Source organism: Prinia subflava, chromosome 23 (assembly GCF_021018805.1).
Source record: "Prinia subflava isolate CZ2003 ecotype Zambia chromosome 23, Cam_Psub_1.2, whole genome shotgun sequence".
NCBI lineage: Eukaryota > Metazoa > Chordata > Aves > Passeriformes > Cisticolidae > Prinia > Prinia subflava.
The window spans coordinates 1,833,461-1,855,226 of record NC_086269.1 but is presented as its reverse complement, the minus strand read 5'-3'; the positions used below and the strand labels follow the sequence as shown (position 1 = coordinate 1,855,226).

The 21,766-nt window shown below is 56.3% G+C and overlaps 1 protein-coding gene across 1 annotated transcript in view; it reads left to right on the top strand.

The window, feature by feature from the left end:
• The first annotated feature begins 717 nt into the window (after positions 1–717).
• Positions 718–21,766, top strand: part of CDK18 (cyclin dependent kinase 18) — a 28,093-nt gene continuing 7,044 nt past the window's right edge. The window contains exons 1-4 of the mRNA XM_063418116.1: positions 718–859; positions 15,357–15,510; positions 20,140–20,273; positions 20,841–20,966. Of these exons, the coding sequence (XP_063274186.1) occupies positions 15,387–15,510; positions 20,140–20,273; positions 20,841–20,966 (384 nt within the window). The 5' untranslated portion in view covers positions 718–859; positions 15,357–15,386. The remainder of the gene's footprint in view (positions 860–15,356; positions 15,511–20,139; positions 20,274–20,840; positions 20,967–21,766) is intronic.

Here is a 21,766-nt window from a genome sequence, read left to right as displayed (position 1 = left end):
TCCTCCGGGAGGCTCCGGGAGGAGCAGGAGGAGCCGCAGGAGGGAGCTGCCCCTGCTCGTGTGAGGCCGCGATCGCTCTGTGCGTGTTTGTGTTTGTGTTTGTGCTCTCCGTGCTCCCGCCCGGGGCAGCGGGGCCGAGCGGGTTCCTCATCCCGGGGCTGCGGCGGGGAGGAGCCAGCGCCGCACGGAGCCGAGCGCCGGCAGCGCTCCCGCACCGCGCCGGGTCCCGCTCGGCCCCGGCTGCGCTCAGGCTGCCCCGGTACCGGCACCGGCACCGACACCAGCACCGGCACCGCTGCGACTCGCCCTGCTCCGGTACCGGCACCGGCTCAGCTCCAAACCCCCTGCTCCGGTACCGACTTCGCTCAGACTCTCCCTGCTCCGGTACCGGCACCGATTCCGCTCAGATTCCCCCGGCTCCGGTACCGACTCCGCTCCAATCCCCAAAGCACCGGCACCCCTCCGACTTCCTCTGCTCCGGTACCGGTACCGGCACCGGCACCGCTCCCACTCCCCCCTGCTCAGCATCGGAACCGCTCCGACCCCACGGCACCGGCACCGCTCCAATCCTGCATCGGCACCGGCACTTCTCCAGCTCTCCCGCTCCGCTCCCGGCCCCGCTCCGGCACCGGCCCCGCTCCGGCACCGGCCCCGCTCCGCTCCCGGCCCCGCTCCCGGCACCGGCCCCGGCCCTGCTCCGCTCTCGGCCCCGCTCCGGCCCCGCTCCGCTCCCGGCCCCGCTCCGGTCTCGCTCCGCTCCCGGCCCCGCTCCGCTCCGGCCCCGCAGCGCCGCCCCCGTTCTGCCCCGCAGGAAGGAGGAAGGGACGCGGAGGAGGGAGCGCGACCTGCTCGGCTGCCGGTGAGTGCCGGGGCGACCCCGCCGAGCGCCGGGGGCCCTGCCCGCCCCCCGAGCCCCTCCGGGGGCCACGGCTGCTGCCTTCGGGACTGGCGGGGCGCGGAGAGCGAGGGGAGGGCAGAGCTGAGGGTGGAGGTGCGGGGAGGGAGGGTTCAGCTCGGATTTGCACCTCGGCGTTCCCCGGTGCGGGAGATTCCTGCGCGTGTTTGGCCCTAAACCTGTTTTGGGGAGCTCGGGTCAAGCCCAGTTCTGGATTTTTGAAGGGCACCCCTGGCGTGGGTCCCGCTGTGAGGGGCCGGGGGGGACCCTTGAGGTGTGGAAGTGCCCCCGGGGATGACACGCAGGGTCTGGCCCGGGGGGGAGCCCTGCCCCGGGCTGGCAGCTCGGCGTTCCCCCGGCGCTGCAGTTTTTGGTGCCTGTCACCATCAGCCGCATCTCCCCAGCGCTGCCTGTTGCTGTGACAAGTTCCCGGGGCTGTGCCCCCCTCCTTGTCCCCAGACAGCCCCTTGAGAGCTGCCCTCCGTGCCAGGCCGGCCTGAAAAGCTTCCACAGCCTCATCTCGCCCTGAAAACAACCCGGGCTGAGCGCGTTGGCACAATGGTGCCATCAGCTCCGGGAGGAGGAGAGAGAGAATCGGGGTCAGGCCCGGGGCTGCCGGAGCCGCGTTTTGTGCCGTGCAGCAGGGACGTGAGCCGGGCTCGCAGAGGGAGCCTGAGGGGGGAAAAGCTCTGAACAAGCAGCAGGAGGAAAAGTTGGAACCTCTGGATGAGCTTTGTGCAGGGGCAGGAGGCGTCAGGCGGGGCCCCGCGAGGAGGCAGCGTTAATTAATTAATTAATTAATTAATTAATTAATTAACTCCCTCCTGGGCGGCGCGGGGCAGGTTTGGGGTGTGGGATATACCCGGGCAAGGGGCTGAGATGTGGCGAGTGCCAGCAGAGCCCGGTCTGCCAGCCTGGCCTGTGACAGCGCCTGGGGGGAGGCGGTGGGAAGCAGTTCTCGTGATCCTGAGGAGATTCCCTGCGGGAATTAGGGAATGGACATCGTGCCAGCAGGCACACACAGAGATCTCGGCGCGTTTGTGCTGTGGAGCATCCTTTCCTCCCTGGAAAAAGGTGGGAGGGGATGTCCACGAGTCCCAGAAGGAAGAGGCAGGAGCAGGAGGGCGCCTGGCTCACCCCATCCGTGGAATTCCTCGGTGTGGGAGGCACCCAGCTCAGACTTTGCCGGTTTTCAGGCTCTCTGTCACGCCAGAAGATTTCTGAGCGAGTTTTGGGTGTCCGTGCTCCAGGCAGGGCTTGCAGATCTGTTCCCAAGTTCCCAGGCTCGCTCACTCACTCACGCTGGAAAATATCAGCACCGCGTCCAAAAGGGAGCAGTAAATAAATGAATAGTGGAACAACCTCGCCAGCAGTCCTGGGAGTTCCTCCTCTCTCATCCTGCTGGGATGGAGAGAGAAAAAAATTGCAGCTAATCCAGGCTCTGGAGATCTCCCCCTGCCCGTGGCCTTGCCATGGATCCTGCCTGGCCTTGGCCGTGTCACCACCGTGTCCCCACGCCTGAGTTCCCCCATCTGGTAACTCCTGACCTCGCTTTGCTCTCAGGCTTTGCTCCCCGAGCTCTGCAGAGCTTTGGGGTGCTGGCAGGGGTGGGCAGCTCTGCAATCCTCCTCCCCACGCCCCTTTGACTCTTTGTGGGCCCCTCAGGGGCTGTGCTGGTGGCACGGTGACAGAGGGCAGTGCTGGTGTCACACACTCGTGGTCACAGGTGGCTGAAGTGCTGCTGGCTGCTTTTTATTGGTTTCCAAAGGAGCTGCTTGGAATCCTGAGCTGCTGCATCCCTCACCAGTGTCACTTGTCCCTTGGGGACAGGCTGGGGTACAGAGGGTGCTGCCAGGGGCAGATTTTGCCCTCCCTGGCTGGCACCGGGCCCAGAGCAGGCAGGTGGGAGCAGTTTTGGAGGGGTGGAACACAGAGGCAGAGGGGCTCAGGGTGCTGCAGGGAGAGTTTGGATCTCCCAGGCCAGTGAGGATCCCTCTGTTCTCCCTGTCCCTGGTCAGGCAGAACCCCGGGGCTCCACGTGCATTAAAATCCCCACACTGCAGTTTCTGCTGCATCTACTGCATCCCCTCGTCCCGGCCTTCTGGAGAGAAAGGAGTGTCCGGTCAGTCCCTGTAAATGCTGGGACACTCCTCTGGCTTCCACAGAGCTGAGGTTTGGGCCAGGAGGGCTGACAATCTCCAGAGGAGCTGGGATTTGGGAGTTTGGACTCATGTCCAAGAAGAGTCAGAGTTTCCAAAAGGGCTCATGCTCAGTCGGAGCCTCCCAGATCCTCCTTCCATCCCCAGGGAAACTGAGGCAGCTCCTTCAGGCAGGACAGGAGGGCTTGGCTGGGCTCAGAGGAGCTCCGGGGCCTGGAGCCAGCTCTGCTCTGTGTAATTCCTGTGCTGACACCCCCCAGGCTCAGCTCAGCTGGGCTGGGTTTGCCCTGCAGACAGGAGAGCTGTGTTTGAGAGGGGCCGGCGGTGAACCTTGCCCGGGCTCAGCTCTGCCCCCCGGCCCTGCCCTCCCCCGACCCCGCTGTTTGTCCAGGGAGCCCTGGCGGCAGGGAGCGGCCGCTGGTGGCTGCGATCGCGATCTGGTGAACGATTAACTCCGCAGAGTCGCTCTGCAATCGGCCCCGGCATCTTCCTGCCCTCTCCCCTCGCTCCCTCCCCCAGCCCAGGGCTCTTTCCAAGCGCTTTCTCCCGGTTGTTCTGCCCGCAGCCAGCGCTGCTCTTCTGCCGCTTGTTTGCTCATCGCTCCCATCTCTGGCTGCCATCTCTGTTCTGGCTGGAAGAGAAGATGCGGGGGGATTATTTTGGAGCCTCGGAGCGGCGCAGAGGGCAAAGGGCTGGGGCTCATCCCTGCTGCTGCCACCTCTCATCTCACCCTCCTCCTCCCTCCCTCCCTTCACGCAGCTCATCCCAACCTCAGGCCTCCTTTCCTTTCCTTTCCTTTCCTTTCCTTTCCTTTCCTTTCCTTTCCTTTCCTTTCCTTTCCTTTCCTTTCCTTTCCTTTCCTTTCCTTTCCTTTCCTTTCCTTTCCTTTCCTTTCCTTTCCTTTCCTTTCCTTTCCTTTCCTTTCCTTTCCTTTCCTTTCCTTTCCTTTCCTTTCCTTTCCTTTCCTTTCCTTTCCTTTCCTTTCCTTTCCTTTCCTTTCCTTTCCTTTCCTTTCCTTTCCTTTCCTTTCCTTTCCTTTCCTTTCCTTTCCTTTCCTTTCCTTTCCTTTCCTTCCCAAACCTTCCCAAACCTTCCCAAACCTTCCCTTCCCAAACCTTCCCAAACCTTCCCGTCCCTTCCCAGACCTTCCCAAACCTTCCCTTCCCTTCCCAGACCTTCCCAAACCTTCCCTTCCCTCCTGGCTCTCCCTGAGGCACGGGGTTTATTCCTGGCCTTGGGAAAATCCCAACAGCTCCAGATCTCAAACCTGAGGCCCAAACCTCCCTCCAGGATGTGTTGATCTGACTCAAACCGCTCCTGTCTCGCTGTGCTCTGGGGTTTATGAATTTAATTCATCCTTTGGGCAGACTTTCAGTGTTTTTATTACTGAACCCTCTCCATGAACCCTCTCCCTCTCTTTCTTCCCTGATCCCTGAATTCCTCAGCCATTTCCTTTAAAACAACCCGAATTTTCCCAGCTGGAGCAGGGCAGGGCACTGCCTCAGACCAGTTTTTTGTGGTGATTTTGCCTTGAATCGCTCCATTTAAAAGGAGCGGCTGCTGAAGCCGACAGTAAACACCGAAACCTCCGAAGAAATCAAAATGTGCCCTTTTTTTTGGGAAGCAGGGAAACATTCCCAGCATTCCATTTATTTCTGCTCTTTCTCCATTTTGATTTTAATGCATTAATTTCTATTTAATTATCTTGGCAGCGTTAATTTGCTGGTCACTCAGGAGCTGAAATTCCTTATTCTGAGGGGATTTATCCTCAAAGCACCCCCAGCTTTTCCCCCTCTCCTGTTGCTCCCAGCACTTCCCACTCCCGGAGCCGTGGCTTTTTTTAGCTGCTAAATCTGACAAGGTCTGTGAACAGGAGCCTCGATTCTGCTCTCGGGAACAGGCACAGGAATTTAAATTCAGCACTTTGGAGTTGTTTTTTTCCTTGCATTCCAGCATGGAACATCACCTGGAGCTGGGGTTTGTGAGTGGAATTGTTGGGTAGAAAAGCTTTTAGGTTGGTTGTTAATGGGCCAAGCCCGTGCTGGAGCAAATGTGGATGCAGAGGGATCTTGAGGGGATCTCTGAGGATCCAGTCCTGATCCAGTAGATCCATCAGCAACAGAACCAGGGAAATGGTCTGGGTGTGCCTGGGGATGAGGAGGAGGCAGAGTTGGGGGTTTTGCTGCTCCTTTTGGTCATACCCAGAGCCAGGTTTGTGTCCTGTGCCAATTAAAATGTGAGGAGAGCCCAAAGTGCTCCTGGGATTTGCTAAATCTCCCTCACACCCTCCCCTGCACACCCTGCCCGAGCAGGGACTCCCAAAGGCCCTGGGAAGAGCAGGGGCAGCGAGAGCTGTCCCATCCCTGTGACATCCCTGTCCCATCCCTGTCCCATCGCTGTGACATCCCTGTCCCATAATTGTCCCATCCCTTTCCTATCTCTGTCTCAGCCCTGACCCATCCCTTTCCCTGTCCATCCCTGTCCCATCTCTGTGACATTCCTGTCCCATCCTTGTGAGATCCCAGTCCCATCTCTGTCCCACCATGGTCCCATCCTTTTCCCATCTGTGTCCTATCCCTGTCCCATCCTTGTCCTATCCCTGTCCCCTCCCTGTCCCATCCCTGTCCCATAATTGTCCCATCCCTTTCCCATCTCTGTCTCAGCCCTTTCCCATCCCTGTCCCATCCGTGTCCTATCCCTGTCCCCTCCCTGTCCCATCCCTGTCCCATAATTGTCCCATCCTTTTCCCATCTCTGTCTCAGCCCTTTCCCATCTCTGTCCCATTCCTGTCCCATCCCTGTCCCATCACTGTGACATCCCTGTCCCATCTCTGTCCCATCTCTCTCCCATCATTATCTCATCCCTGTCCCATCCCTGTCTCCTCACTGTCCCCTTCCTGTACCATTCCTGTCCCATTCCTTTCCCCTCCCTGTCCCATTCTTGTCCCCTCCCTGTCCATCCCTGTCCCCTCTCTGTCCCCTCCCTGTCCCTTCATTGTCCCATCCCTATCCCATCTCTCTCCCATCACTGTGACATTCCTGTCCCATCTCTGTCCCTTCACTGTCTCATCCCTGTCCTCTCCCTATCCCATCCCTCTCCTGTCCCTGTCCCAGTCCATCCCTGTCCCATCCCTGTCCCATCACTGTGACATTCCTGTCCCCACCTGTCCCATCCTTGTCCCCTCACTGTCCCCTCACTGTCCCCTCCCTCTCCCCTGGCTCCCGTGGGTGCCCTGTCCCACAGACCCTCTCTGGGATGCTCTGGATCCCCCCAAATTCCGGCTGCACCCCACGGGCAGAGCCACCCCCTCAGAAAAGTGCCAAAAATGTGCCCAAAAAAGGCCAAATTGGGGCATTTTCCTTCCGGGGCAAACCCAGCAGAGCATCCGAGGGGGGAGCGGCGTTTTCATAAATTCCCATTAGCAGCAGCAGCGCTGCTCAAGCGCTTAATCCCTCCCAATCCCCCTGATTAACCGTTAATTGCGCCGCTAATTGCGCTATCATAGCGAGGCAGGCCCAGCCGCACCAGTGCTGAGCCACAGCACAACTGGGAGCACTGGGACAGGGGGGTCCTGTTGGGGGACCCCCTCATCTCCCCGGCCTCAGGGTTGGGATCCTGCCTTATCTCTGCCTCTCCTTATCAGCTCCAGGCAGGGAGGAGGATTTGGGGGCACTTGGAGCGTGCCCTGCTCGCTGCCATCCCTGGATTTTCCCCCCTCTCCTATAAAAACCACGAGGAAATTAATTTATGTTCTGATTCAGAGTGGGGGGAAAGCGCAATATTTGAATATTTGAGTGGGGGAAAAGCAAAATATTTGAATATTTGAATTTATTTTACGATTCTGGTGCCTCTTTCATGCACAGCGGGTGCGATTTTCCCCCTCTCCTATGAAAACCATGAGGAAATTCCTTTATGTTCTGATTCGGAGTGGGGGGAAAGTGCAATATTTGAATTTTTGAATTTATTTTACAATTCCGACGCCTCTCCCATTCACAGCTGGTGTGATTTTCCCCCTCTCCTATGAAAACCATGAGGAAATTCCTTTATGTTCTGATTCAGAGTGGGGGAAAAGCACAATATTTGAATATTTGAGTGGGGGAAAAGCAAAATATTTGAATATTTGAATTTATTTTACGACTCAGCCGCCTCTTTTGCTCACAGCGGGTGCGATTTTCCCCCTCTCCTATAAAAACCATGAGGAAATTCCTTTATGTTCTGATTCAGAGTGGGGGGAAAAGCGCAATATTTGAATATTTGAGTGGGGGAAAGCGCAATATTTGAATATTTGAATTTATTTTACGATTCTGGTGCCTCTTTCATGCACAGCGGGTGCGATTTTCCCCCTCTCCTATGAAAACCACGAGGAAATTCCTTTATGTTCTGATTCGGAGTGGGGGGAAAAGCGCAATATTTGAATATTTGAGTAGGGGGAAAGCAAAATATTTGAATATTTGAATTTATTTTACGACTCCGCCGCCTCTTTTGCTCACAGCGAGTGTGATTTTCCCTTTCTCCTATAAAAAACACGAGGAAATTCCTTTATGTTCTGATTCAGAGTGGGGGGAAAGCACAATATTTGAATATTTGAATTTATTTTACGATTCCGATGCCTCTCCCATTCACAGCTGGTGTGATTTTCCCCCTCTCCTATAAAAACCACGAGGAAATTCCTTTATGCTCTTATTCGGAGTGGTGGGGTGGGGGGAAAGCACAATATTTGAGTGGGGGGAAAAGCAAAATATTTGAATATTTGAATTTATTTTATGATTCCAGCGCCTCTTTTGCTCACAGTGGGTGCGATTTTCCCCCTCTCCTATAAAAACCATGAGGAAATTCCTTTATGTTCTGATTCAGAGTGGGGAGGAAAGCACAATATTTGAACTTTGAATTTATCTTACGATTCCGCCGCCTCTTCCGCGCACAGCAGGTGCCATTTTCCCTTTCTCCTATGAAAACCACGAGGAAACTCCTTTATGTTCTGATTCAGAGTGGGGAGAAAAGCGCAATATTTGAATATTTGAATTTATTTTACAATTCTGACACCTCTTCCATGCACAGTAGGTGCGATTTCCCCCCTCTCCTGTAAAAACCACGAGGAAACTCCTCTGTGTTCTGATTCAGAGTGGGAGGAAAGCACAATATTTGAATATTTGAGTGGGGGGAAAGCGCAATATTTGAATATTTGAATTTATTTTACGATTCTGGTGCCTCTTTCATGCACAGAAGGCTGCGGGCCAGCACCTCCCTGTCCCTGGCAGCGCCCAAGGCCTGGAGGAGTTCCTGAGCCGTGACTTTTCCTGGGGGAGATCCCTCTCCCTCCTCTCCTTCCCTCTGTTTATCTCACCCTGGGCTCTGTTATCTCTCCAAGGCTTGAGCAGGAACCGCTCTGCCTCGTCAAGGACACGGGGCCTTCACCAGCCAGGCTGTTAAACCACGACTTTAGGGCAAAATGAAAAAAAAAAAATCTTTAAAAAATAATTAAAAAGGGATTAATTCCCGATTTTCAACCCCGCTGATGCATTTGTTTTGTCTGGCGGTGCCAGCAGTGACACTGCAGCCCCGAGGGCGCGGGGCTGGCCTTGGCTGGGTGGCACAGATGGCATTTACAGTTTAAATTTACAGTTTAACAAGGAACAAGGTTTATCCAAACAACCGCAGCTCCCAGGAACGTTTCCTCCCCGGGAAAGGGATCAGAGCCTGGCAGGCACCGTGGCAGGAATAATCTGTTTATTGCACCTCAGCTCTGTTGCCTTTTTCTTAACTTGGAAGTGAAATGGGAGATGATTTTAGTGAGGAGGTGACATAAAAGTGGATTTTTCATTTGGGGGTTTTCATGGGCGGTTATGGAAAGATGTTTAGAAAAGTTTATTTTTTGAGGGTGAGTATATTTTTACAGAAAAATTTCTTTTTCTAGAGGTGTGTATATTTTCATAGATTTTAGGAAATTAATATAATGGATAAAAAACACTAATTAGGAGGAGAAGTGGTGATGTAATTTTTTTAAAGTTAAGGTTTTAGGGTGCTTTTCCTGCCATCCCAGGGGGAAATATCCCCACACGTGCCCTCGGGGCCCTCCAGGGATGGCTGCAGGACTGGTTTAAGGTTAAATCCCGGCTTAGCTCAATCCTTGGCAGGGCCTGGCTGAGTTTTCTCCCTCCCTCCCAAGCACGTGTCCCTCACAGGGCTTTAAATAAAAATTATTTCAAACCCTTCAGCACGGGGTTTTTTGTGCCTTTAACCCCAAACTGTGGCTCTGCTGTTCCAGGGCTTTGTCCTGGGGAAAGCTGGGAGGGACTGGAGTGGGGACAGGAGGTCAGGAGCACTTTCCCCTTTTATTCCATCCTTGCTCTGCAGGAAATTCTGTCCCGGGGGGGTTTGGGGCAGGTTCAGGAGCCCCAAGATCCTGCTGGGAGAGGAGGGAGCGTTAATCCCACTCCAGCTCTGCCAGGACGTGGAAATCCAGGTGTCTCCAGGCTCAGGAGAGATTCCAGGATTTTTTTCCAAGCCCTTTGGTCAGGGCAGAGCAAGGCAAAGCTTTTCCAGCCTCCTCGAAAATCCATGGCAGGGAGCCGAGCTCTGAATTGCTCCGAGTGCTGGGGATTTATTTAGATCCCAACTGTTTGGTGCTTTTTTCCTGGGGAATTTAATCCTGTCAGCCTTTGAGGCCGGGATCCCTCTGGGAAGGCTTTTCCCAAGGATCTGGCTTGCCTTGTTCTCCTCTCTACCTTTCTGTGCTGGTTTTTGTCCCACCCCTTTCCCCTGTGGCTGCATTTCCCAAATCCCTCGGGGCTCTCGGGTGGCCAGGATGTCATTCCTGGTTTTTTAAATATCTTTTTTTTTTGGAAAGGGCAGCGGGGCTGGGATCCCAGGGCATCAGCTCTCCAGGGGTGCTGAGGAGGGCTGGGATAAATTTTCCCTGGATTTTGGATGTTCCCTGGCAGCCAACAATCAGCTGAGGGCCACAAAAACACGGACCAGGCTGGAGTTCTGCTGTTCCTCCTCGGGGTTTGAGGAATTCAGGACGTGCCATGGAAGGAGGGCAGGGAAAGGCGCGGAAAAGGGGAGGAAAAAGGTGAATTTTGGACATTTCCAGGAGCATCCCGGAGCTGGGAGGGGCAATCCCAGCACGGCTCTTTGTGACCTGGGCTGGGACCCACTGTGGGAGCGCTGTGCCCTGAGCCCCAGGTGACTTTAAATTCAGTCACAAATGCTTTAAATTCAGTCACAAATACTTTAAATTCAGTCACAAATACTTTAAATTCAATCACAAATGCTTTAAATTCAGTCACAAATGTTTTAAATTCGGTCACAAATACTTTAAATTCAGTCACAAATGTTTTAAATTCGGTCACAAATACTTTAAATTCAGTCACAAATGTTTTAAATTCGGTCACAAATACTTTAAATTCAGTCACAAATACTTTAAATTCAATGACAAATACTTTAAATTCAGTCAAAAATGCTTTAAATTCAGTCAGAAATGCTTTAAGTTCAGTCACAAATACTTTAAATTCAGTCAAAAATACTTTAAATTCACTCACAAATACTTTAAATTCAGTCCCAAATGCTTTAAATTCGGTCACAAATACTTTAAATTCAGTCCCAATCACTCAGAGAGTTGGGAAAGGGGCTCTGATTCTGAGGGGAAATGTCCTGCTCGGAGTTTTGCTGACTTTTCCCACCTCCAGCCCTTCCGGAGCGAACCAGGGCCTGTGCTGATGCAGAGGCCGGGAATCCCTGCATCCAGGGATCCTCAGGAGCCCCAGGATCCGGGCTGCTCCTGCCCTGGGGGTGCTGAACGTACCAGGGGAGGGCTGGCACGGCCCCAGCAGGGCAGGGACAAAGGGACAATGCCAGCCCTGAGCACCGGGGTGGCCGCAGTGGCCCCATTGTTGTGGCAGCTGAGCTCCGGCCCCTTCTCCCAGGTTAGGGAATAAGTGCCCAGTGTTCCAAGCTGCTGGAATAATGGCTGGCACTGGGAGGGCTCGCTCGGAGCTGCCCTGAGCTCACCAGGAGCCGAGGGAGAGCTGAGGGCACAGAGAAAGGCAAAATATCCCGGGGCAGGACAAAGATCCTTTGTGTGCTCCCGTTACTGGGCTCGCTGTCAGCTCCAAACCCGAGCGGGAATGTGCAGCAGAATTCCAGAATTCCTCAAGAAATCCTCATTCCTCCGGGGCCTTGCAGGAGAGAATTGATGCCACCTGACAGGCCGGAGCAGCGAGTGCTGAATGGGGCTGTTTAGTTTGTAAACACACCCGGTAATCTGTCTGGGGATTAAAAAAAAAAAAAAAAAAAAAAAAAAAAAAAAAAAGGGGTTAAAAGAAGGAAACTTTTCCTCTCTTTCCGCTGGGAAATGGGGGCAGGATTCTGGTAAAATGGTAAGGAAAACAATAAAAAACAAACAAGGAATTTATCATTTTTGAGAGGCAATCAGCGCTGGAGAGCTTCACTTCCAAACCCTGCTGAGGGAGGGAGGGAGGGGACGGTCCCGTCCTCTGGGGATGCCCGAAACCCCCGGCTCGGGAATTCCAGAGGGGGAAGCTGCAGGAGCTCCATTCCCAGCGGGAATCCCGGCGGGAACAACTCACCAAGGAAAGGCGAAGGTGATTTTTGGACACGGCCTTGAGGGCAGCTTTTAAAGGATCCTTAACTCCCGTGAGGAGTTTCCCGCCCGGGTTCAGCTTTGGGGCTTTTCGCGGTGTTTTTTAGCCGGGTGTTTTCTCTTCACCCCTGTGATTTACCCCTGTAAATGCGCATCCCTGCCCCGCCGGGTTTAATCCTTGGCCGGCTCCCAAACCGGGCGATTTTTCATTTATTTTTGGATGTCTGGATTCCTCCCTGCCGTGTGAATCCGCTCCTCCCATCGTGTCCCTGCCTGCTGGTGGTGATTCCGCTCCCTGCGCATCCCCGGCGGCATCCAGGGAATCCCTGGATCACCCCAAGTGATGTCACCGCTTTTGATTGACAAAGTGTCGCTTTCTCTTCGGAAAGTCAATAAATGCCGCCGCTTCCTTTAGGACACTGGAGGGAAAAAAAACCAAAAAAACCCCCCCCAAAAAAAAAAAAAAAAAAAAAAAAAAAAAAACCAAACCAAAAAACACACCAAAAAAACAAAAAAAAAGGCAAAAAACCCAAAGAAAAACAACAACAACAACACCACCAAAAAAAACCACAAACAAAAAAAACTACACAAAAAAAAAAAAAAAAAAAACAAAACAAAACAAAAAAAAAAAAAAACAAAAAAAAAAAACAAACAACAAACCACACAAAAAAAACCCCAAAACAAACCAAGAGGCTGTCGCTAGGAATTCTTCCTTTGAAATCCGCGCTGAGGGAGAGCAGCTGTAAAAAGGGATTTATTTCTGCCACAGGGAGTCCCACATTTCCTGCCCCAGCGTTTCCCCCGGCTCCAGGGCTGTGGGTGCCTGGCTTGCAGGAAATCCCAGATTTGGGACACCCCTGTATCCACAGGGGACAGGGAATTCCTGCCGGGGAAAGAGAATTCCTGTCCAGGAAAGAGAATTCCTGTCCGGGGAAGGGAATTCCTGTCCAGGGAAAGAGAATTCCTGCCGGGGAAAGAGAATTCCTGCCGGGGAAGGGAATTCCTGTCCGGGGAAAGAGAATTCCTGCCAGGGAAAGAGAATTCCTGCCTGGGAAAGAGAATTCCTGCTGGGGAAAGAGAATTCCTGCCGGGGAAAGAGAATTCCTGCCTGGGAAGAGAATTCCTGCCGGGGAAGGGAATTCCTGTCGGGGAAAGAGAATTCCTGCCGGGGAAAGAGAATTCCTGTCCAGGGAAAGAGAATTCCTGTCCGGGAAAGAGAATTCCTGCCGGGGAAAGAGAATTCCAGCCGGGGAGGGGCTGAGGGCACGGACAATTCCATCACTCCCAGCTGAGCGAGGCTTTAATGTGAGCCCCACCAGCAGAGCCCGAGCAGGTCCGGGTGGAGCTGCAAAAATGAGCCCGGGGATGAGGCCAGGGGCACGGAGCAGCCGGGCCGTGCCGGGAGAGGCTGCAGCGATCCCGGGGCTATTTTTACCCCTCTCCCGGGTTTATTTTTAGCAGCCCGGAGCTGCTGGAATTCCTCTAGGAAGCAAAGGGGGGGAGGATTTGGATTTGTGGAGCGGTTTTGTGTCGGTGAGGAGCCGATTGCCTGTGAACCATCCACAGCGTTTTGGGGAGGGGAAGGGACACGGGGAGATCAATTCTCCTCATTCTCCTCATTCCCCCGAGTGTCTTTAAATTCAGTCCCAAATACTTTAAATTCAGTCCCAAATACTTTAAATTCAGTCCCAATCACTCAGAGAATCGGGAAGGGGGCTCTGATTCCGAGGGGAAATGTCCTGCTCAGAGTTTTTTTGCAGAGTTTTCCCTGCATCCTTCCTGATCCAGATCAGATCCTGCTCAAAGGATCAAAGGAGGTTATGGATGGGTTCGGTGAGGGATTGTCAGAGCAGGAATTGCTCAGCCCAGCGCCTTCCTGCGATCCCAATATCCCGCTGGATATCCTGATTATCCCATTCCAGTCCCCGGCTTCATCCCCAGTGCAGGACCAGGGCCTGGATCCACTTCCTTCATCCAGCCAGCACCGCTAAATCTCCTCTGGAACCCAGAGCATCCCCGGTGCCACCTCTTTATTGTGTCCGAGCACTTTCCTGTAGTGCTGGGAGAACATTCCAGAGCCTGCAGCCGGAGCGGAGGGGTCCAAACCCCTCCCGGCCCCCTCCCCACCCCCGGCAAAGCCCCCCAGCCCCGGCTCCGGGCGGGCTCGGAGCCTTCAGCCTCAGGAACTGAGGAAGGTGAGAGCCGGGCTGGGCCGCGTGGGAGTTCCCGGGATTCGGGTGAACCCCCGGGGGTTTTCGGGTGAATCCTGGAGTTTTCGGGTGAATCCCGGGGATTTTCGGGTGAATTCCTGGGGTTTTCGGGTGAATCCCTGGAATTTTCGGGTGAATCCCGGGGTTTTCAGGTGAATCCCGGGGTTTTGGGGTGAATCACGGGATTTTCGGGTGAATCCCGGGGTTTTCGGGTGAATCCCAGGATTTTCGGGTGAATCCCGGGGTTTTCAGGTCAATCCCCGGGGTTTTTCAGGTGAATCCCCGGGATTTTCGGGTGAATCCCGGGATTTTCGGGTGAATCCCGGGATTTTCGGGGGTCTGGCCGGCTGCAGGGAGCCGTGCCTCCCCACAGAGCCTGGCAGGAGCCCAGAGCGAGTGTTTGTGCTGCTGCTGACGGAAAATCTTTCGAGCTCTCAGATACGGGCTCGCAGGGCCCGGTGTCGCCGGTGTCGCCGTTGTCGCCGTTGTCGTGGCGACCGCGGGGATGCGGCGGCTCCCAGATGCGGTGTGTGATGGCATCGGTCTGGAATGCTGCCGCCACCCTTGGGTGGTGCTGGCCGGGGCTAGGGGGGCTCTGGGGACACCCAGGAGCGGGGACACCCCGGAGGAAGCGGCCGAGCTGCTCCAGGGGTCCGGAAAAGGCGCGAGATGTGCGGGAAAGAGCCGCTCCCGGTGGGAAGAAAAATAATCCCGGAGAAGTTTTGGGGCTTTGTTTGGTACCAAGGAGGGATTGCGCTCTTCAGACCCACGAGGAACCCAAATTCCCTGGCAAAGCACCCAAAATTTCCTCTTCTGCTCTGACCCAGAGAAGAGATGTCCCCAGGGACCCCTGTGGGGTGGAAATTCGGGTCAGGATGCTGCCAACCCCAAAAAGGAGCAGCAATGGGGTGGAAATTCGGGTGAGGACACTGTGAACCCCAAAGAACAGGAGCTGTGGGGCTGTGGGGTGGAAATTCGGGTGGGAACATCGTGAACCCCAAAAAGCAGCAACTGTGGGGTGGATATTCGGATTAGGACATTGCCAACCCCAAAGAACAGGACCTGTGGAGCTGTGGGGTGGAAATTTTGGTCAGGACATTGCAAACCCCAAAAAGGAGCAGCTATGGGGTGGAAATTTGGGTCAGGACATTGTGAACCCCAAAGAACAGGAGCTGTGGGGTGGAAATTCAGGTGGGGACATCGTGAACCCCAAAAAGCAGCAGCTTGGGGTGGAAATTCAGGTCAGGACATTCCCAACCCCACAAAGGAGCAGCTATGGGGTGGAAATTCGGGTTAGGACATTGTGAACCCCAAAAAACAGCAGCTGTGGGGTGGAAATTTTGGTCAGGACATTGCCAACACCAAAAAACAGCAGCTGTGGGGTGGGAATTCGGGTGGGGACATTCCCAACCCCAAAGAGCAGCAGCTGTGGGGCTGAGGGCCCACCCCGGCCCTGCCCAGCCCCGAGCCCGCTGTCCCTCTCCCCGCAGGGCTCGCTGTCCCCGGCAGCTCGAGGGAAGATGAACAAAATGAAAAACTTCAAGAGGAGGTTCTCGCTGTCGGTGCCGCGCACGGAGACCATCGAGGAGTCGCTGACGGAGTTCACGGAGCAGTTCAACCAGCTCAACAACCACCGGAGCGAGGGTGAGCAGCCCCCGGGGGCCTGCAAGGACCCTCGGGGGCGGGTGAAAGCCTCCCCAGCCCCCCGGGGGTTCTCGGGGTGTGTGGAATGTGCCTGCCCCTCGTTCTTTTCCCTTGGGGGTGGGTAACGCCTCCTCGTTAAAGCTGAAGAGAGATTTTCAACCCATTAAAGTTGAAGAGAGATTTATCCACCTCCCCGTTAAAGTTGAAGAGAGATTTATCCTCGCACGGGAAGGGCTGATGGGAGGGGAAGGAGTTTGCACCAAACGCGGAGCTGTGGTTAAGGTGGAGAGAGGGAGAGGGTGGGGTCTCCTCCTGCCTCCCCAAAAGAGGGGGTGACCCCTCTGGGGGCTCCAGGCTCGTGTTCCCCCCAAGCCACAGGGGCCGTTCTGTGCCCGGGGCAGTTCCTGCTCTGACAATCCCCACCAAGCCCGTCCATAACCTCCAGGACCTGATCTGGATCAGGAAAGATGCGGGGAACAGCAGAGACACTCAGGGGAATGAGGAGAATGAGGAGAAGCGATCTCTGCGTGTCCCTTCCCCTCCCCAAAGAGCTGTGGGTGGTTCACAGGGAATCAGCTCCGCACCCGGAGCCGCCTGTGCCCCTCCTGCCGCTGCGTTTTCAGCATCGAGGGAGATCGAGGGTTAAAGCCCCGCCTGAGCGCACCGGGCACGGCACCAGAGCAGGCTGGGGCGGGCTCCGGGCGGGCTCCGGGGGCGGCCGTGCTCGGGCAAGCCGGGCAGAGCTCGGGGAGCCGGGCAGAGCTCGGGCAAGCCGGGCAGAGCTCGGGGAGCCGGGCAGGGCCGGGCTGGGCCGGGCTGGGCTCGTCCAGGGGTGAATCGTGCCTGCCGTGCCCCTGCCCGTGCCCGCAGCTCCCGCTCGGGCTCTGTTTGAAGCCTCGGCTGCCCGCGGGGGCTGAGCTCTGATGTCAGCGCCTGGCACCGGGGAGGCCCGGCCGTGCCAGCCAAGCTGCTCCGAGGATGCTGTGACCTCATTTAGAGCCCTCCCTCCCTGCCCGGGCTCTTCTGAATCTCTGCTGCATCCCCGGGGGGCTCCTGCCCCGCTCCCACCCACCCGCACCCCTCAATTAGCACTGAGCCCTTAATTAGCCGTGCAGGAGCTGTGAGAATAAAATGGGGCAGGGCTGAGGAAGTCCCGGGCGCTGCTCCTGCTGTTGCCTTGCTTTTCTCTGGAATGTGCGATCCGGGCTCGTTATCTCCTCCCTGCAAACGCCAGAGGTGATTTCTCTTATTCTGCTTTAATGAGACCTCGGTCACAGCTCTTGCTTTGCCCCTGGGTGGCAAAAAGGGCAGAGCAGCCTCTGCCAGCCCCACCCCGGGATTTTGGGCTTGATCCCGAGGCAGCCAGCGGAGAACAGGAGCAGAGCCTGAGGACAGGTGGGTCCGTGCTCTGAGGTGGGCGCCAGCCGGGCTCTCGCAGGGTTTGTGGTCAGCTTTGGATCTCTCCCAGGGTTTCATCCCCGTTTTCCAGGTGAACCAAAGTGCAGAGGGGAAAAGCAGCGTTGCTGCAGTTGTGGGGAGCAGAGCTGAGCCTGCAGCCGCTGCAGCAGCGCCTGTGCTGCTCCTCTGCCCCACAGAGCAGCTTTGCTGCAGGGCTGCAGGGCTGCAGGGCTGCAGGGCTGCAGGGCTGCAGGGCTGCAGGGCTGCAGGGCTGCAGGGTTGCAGGGCTGCAGGGTTGCAGGGTTGCAGGGCTGTTCTGCACCTTGGCAGGAGCTCTGGGGCTGTCCCGGGGCTCTCTGTATCCCCAGAGCTGCCCCTGGCTCTGCTGGTGACAGCTCGGGCACTGTGAGCACTGCGGGATCCAAGCCTCGGTTCTCCTTTCCTCACCTCCTGTGGTGCTCAGGGAATTCCCTGAGTTTGTTTTCCCTCCGGGCTCAGAATTCCCTGGGTTTGTTTTCCCTCTGGGCTCAGAATTCCCTGGGTTTGTTTTCCTTTTCCCTCCGAGCTCAGAATTCCCTGGGTTTGTTTTCCCTCCGGGCTCAGAATTCCCTGGGTCTGTTTTCCCTCCGGGCTCAGAATTCCCTGGGTTTGTTTTCCTTTTCCCTCCAGGCTCAGAATTCCTTGGGTTTGTTTTCCCCCTCCGGGCTCAGAATTCCCTGGGTTTGTTTTCCCTCCGGGCTCAGAATTCCCTGGGTTTGTTTTCCCTCCGGGCTCAGAATTCCCTGTTTTGGTGTCTGTGTGTCTGGGCCCATCCTCAGGGAGCAGCAGGAGGCCAGGCCTCCTCCAGAATCCCAAAATCTGGGAATGTTGGGTTGGAAGGGACCCCAAAACTCCTCCCATTCCCCCCAGGACACTTCCACTACCCCAGGCTGCTCCAGAGCTGCTCTGTGAGGGGACAATGTGGGGACAAACCCGCCCCACGTGTGGTGTTTGTGGTGAGAAATCCCCATCCCGTCATTCTCGTGACCTCACCCCCACAGATGCTGATAAAAGGAGGAAAAACAGCTTTATTATCTTTTTCCAAGCTGGAAAATCAAACAGCTTTCCAGCCTGGACACATCCTGTCACCAGCAATGTCACCTTGGTGGAGCCTGAGCCTGGCTTTTTTTGGGTTTTTTGATAAGATTTTTGCTTTGATAAGAGCTGGGGGCACCCAGCTGCAGCCCCCAAACACCTGCAGCCCTCTCTGCCCTCCCAGACCAGACAAAATTCAGTGTCTGGGCTGGAAAAGGATAAAACAGAGCCAGCCTTGACCTTGGGAGCATCAGGCCCTGAAGAAATGAGGATGAGGGGGAGGAAGGAGGGTGAAAACCCCGAGCCCTGAGCGGTGCAGAGCCTGGAGAGGAGAGCTCACACTCAGCAAAGCGATTCAGAGCTCTGAGCCAGCCAGGCAGGGCTCTGGCCCCTTTCCTTGGGAGATCAAAGCTTGTTTTGGCAGTGTTTAAATAGATTTATAAAAAACCCTCACTCTCGTTCGCTTTGCTGGCGCAGCGGCCTCGCTGCTCCCGCGTGTCAGGGCTCCCCGGAATTCACGTGGAATGAATTCCCCACGCCCACAGCCGAGCACCCTGCGAGGTCCTGCCAGGTCCTGCCAGGTCCTGTGAGGTCCTGCGAGGTCCTGCAAGCCCCGAGGGCAACCCCGGCCCTTTGGGATTGGGAATCTCCCGGTGACAGAGCAGGGTGGGGCTGGTCCCTGCCCCAGGGCAGCCCAAACCCCTCTCCCCTGCAAGCCCTCCATGAATTTTTACCTGCTTTCCCCATCCTTTCTGGATCCTGCAAGATTTCTGTGAATTTTTACCTGCTTTTCCCATCCTTTTTGAATCCTGCAAGATTTCTGTGAATTTTTACCTGCTTTTCCCATCCTTTTTGAATCCTGCAAGATTTCTGTGAATTTTTGCCTGTTTTTCCCATCCTGTTTGGATCCACTGGTGTGTCCAGGTTGTGGATTCACCTCTGATTTTACATCTAACACTACAGAGAGCTTGGCTCTGATCTGCTGCTGCAGAAACTCAGAGCTGCTGCTTTGCAGCTCTCAGGACAGGCTGCACCTTCTCCCCAGCTCTGGGTTTGCTCCACCTGTGGGGACCAGCCCAAATTCACCCAAAATATCATTTTGTCAGGGTTTGTCAGGCTCCCATCAGTCAGACCTTAAAAGCCCTTTGGTTTCCTTGAATATAACTCGGTTGTGAAACGAGGAAGTTGAGAAGATTCGGTCCAGTTGAGTTACCCCACGTTCTTTTCATACCTGTGGTTAATTCAGGGGACGTTTCCTGCTTGCTGCTGTAAAAACAGACGGGGGAAAGGGCCGGGGAGCAGAGGAGGGGTTTGCCCGTGTGCCCAAAGCCCCTGGCACCGCTCCAGCCCCTCAGGGGCGGGCTGGGCACCCTCAGCTCTCCTGCAGAGCCTGTGCTGGGTCACTCGCCCGTCACCTCTCATCTGTCAGAGCAGCAGAGCCAAGGCAGGGCCAGGCCTGTTCAGCACCCCCTGGAAATCCCGAATCCCGAATCCCGAATCAATCCCAAATCCCATATCCCAGATCCCGAATCCCAAATCCCGAATCCTGAATCAATCCCGAATCCTGAATCCCGAATCCCAAATCCTGAATCCTGAATCCCGAATCAATCCCGAATCCTGAATCCCGAATCCCAAATCCTGAATCCCAAATCCTGAATCCTGAATCAAGAATCCCAAATCCTGAATCCCGAATCAATCCCGAATCCCAAATCCAGCCCTCCGTGCCATAGGATCACCCCTGGCCAGGGCTTGGCCTCCCCGGGGAGCTCCACTTGAGGCTGGCAAAGAGGAGAAGCTCGAGAGAAGAAAGCACGGAGGGATCCAGAGCTGGGGACTGGCGCCCCGGCGTTCCTGAAGGGTTCTTTTCCCTAAAATATTTGGGAAGATGAAGACAGGAAGGCAAATCCTGTGAAACCCCGTGCAGGGGGCAGACACTGGGGTGGGATCCGGGATTCCTGGCTGGGGGCAGCCCCCCCTGTCAGAGACCCCCGTGGCGGGGCTTTGGTGGGGATGCACCGGGATAAAACAATTCCAGAACTCCGGAATTCCCTGGGGATGTGGAGAAAGAGATTCCCAGGGCCCCAGAGCATCCCTGCCCGCCCTTTGTGGGTCCTGTCACTTCTCCCGCAGCTCACTCTGCTCTCCTCTCGTCCCCAGACCTGGCGCAGGGGGAGCTGCGGCTGGGCAGGGCCGCGGGCGGCAGCCCCGGGTCCCCCCCGGAGGGGCAGGGCCGGTCCCCGGTGGCCGCCGTGCGCTACCGCAACCACGGCCAGCGGCGCTTCTCCATGGAGGCAAGTGCCGGGGCACCGGGCACCCCGGGGTGTCACAGTGAGGGGAGGGTTTGAGGGGACCCGGGCACCCCTGGGTGTCACAGTGAGGGGAGTGTCTGAGGGGACCTGGGCACCCTGGGGTGTCACATGGAGGGGAGGGTTTGAGGGGGGATCTGAGCACCCTTGGGTGTCCCATGGAGGGGAGTGTTTGAGGGGACCCGGGCACCCCTGGGTGTCACATGGAGGGGAGGGTTTGAGGGGATCCCAGCACCCCTGGGTGTCACATGGAGGGGAGTTTGAGGGGACATGGGCACTTCTGGGTGTCACATGGAAGGGAGTTTTTTGAGGCCCCCTGGGTGTCACCTCTCCTCTGGCTGGACAGGCAGGGTGTCCCTTGGGACACTGTCACCCACAGCCCTCCTGCCACCCTCTGGGTGACTCCTGCAAGCCTGGCAGAGCCCGGGGCACTCCCCGTGTGCCACCACCCCCTCCCCTTTCCCTGTGGCCACATCCGTGCCTGCTCCCTGACACAGCTCTACCCTTGAGAGTGCCACTGTCCCCTCCCCGTGCCCTGTCCCCTCCCTGCAGGACGTCAGCAAGCGCCTCTCGCTGCCCGTGGACATCCGGCTGCCCCCCGAGGTCCTGCAGAAGCTGCAGATGGAGAGCCTGGAGTTCCCCAAGCCCCTGAGCAGGATGTCCCGGCGGGCGTCCCTCGTAAGTGGCACCGGGCAGAGGGGCAGTGCCAGGCACGGCGTGTCCCTCCTCGTGTCCTCCTGTCACAGCTGTGGTCGTGTCATGCTGTGCCAGCTCCCCGGGGTGTCACTGAGGTCCCCTCATGTCCCTGCCCATTCCCAGCCCTGCCTGAACATCCCCAGGAGGATCCTGAGGGAGCTGGGAAGGGTCTGGAAGATCCTGAGGGAGCTGGGGAAGGGTCTGGAGGGTCCTGGGGGAGTTGGGGAAGGGTCTGGAGGGTCCTGAGAGAGCTGGGGAAGGGTCTGGAGGGTCCTGAGGGAGCTGGGGAAGGGTCTGGAGGATCCTGAGGGAGCTGGGGAAGGGTCTGGAGGGTCCTGAGGGAGCTGGGAAGGGGCTCAGCCTGGAGAAAAGGAGGCTCAGGGGGAATTTCTGGCTCTGCACAGCTCCTGACAGGAGGGGGCAGCCGGGGGGGATTTGGGATCTGATCCCAGGGCACAGGGACAGGAGGAGAGGGAACGGCCTCAGGCTGTGCCAGGGCAGGCTCAGGGTGGCAGCAGCAGGAATTTCCTCATGGAAAGGGCGCTCAGGCCTTGGAAGTGCCCGGGGAGGTTTGGAGTGCCTGTCCCTGGAGGTGGCACTGAGTGCTCAGGGTGGGCACTGGGCACAACTGGGACTCGATGATCCCAGAGGGATTTTTCCAGCCTCACTGATCCCGGGATTCTCAGATCTGCATCCCTTCCCCATCTGCCCCTGCTGTGCCATTCCCACCTTCCCTCCCTGCCCTGTGCACCCCTGACCCTTCCCAAAGCCAGGAGAGGGAA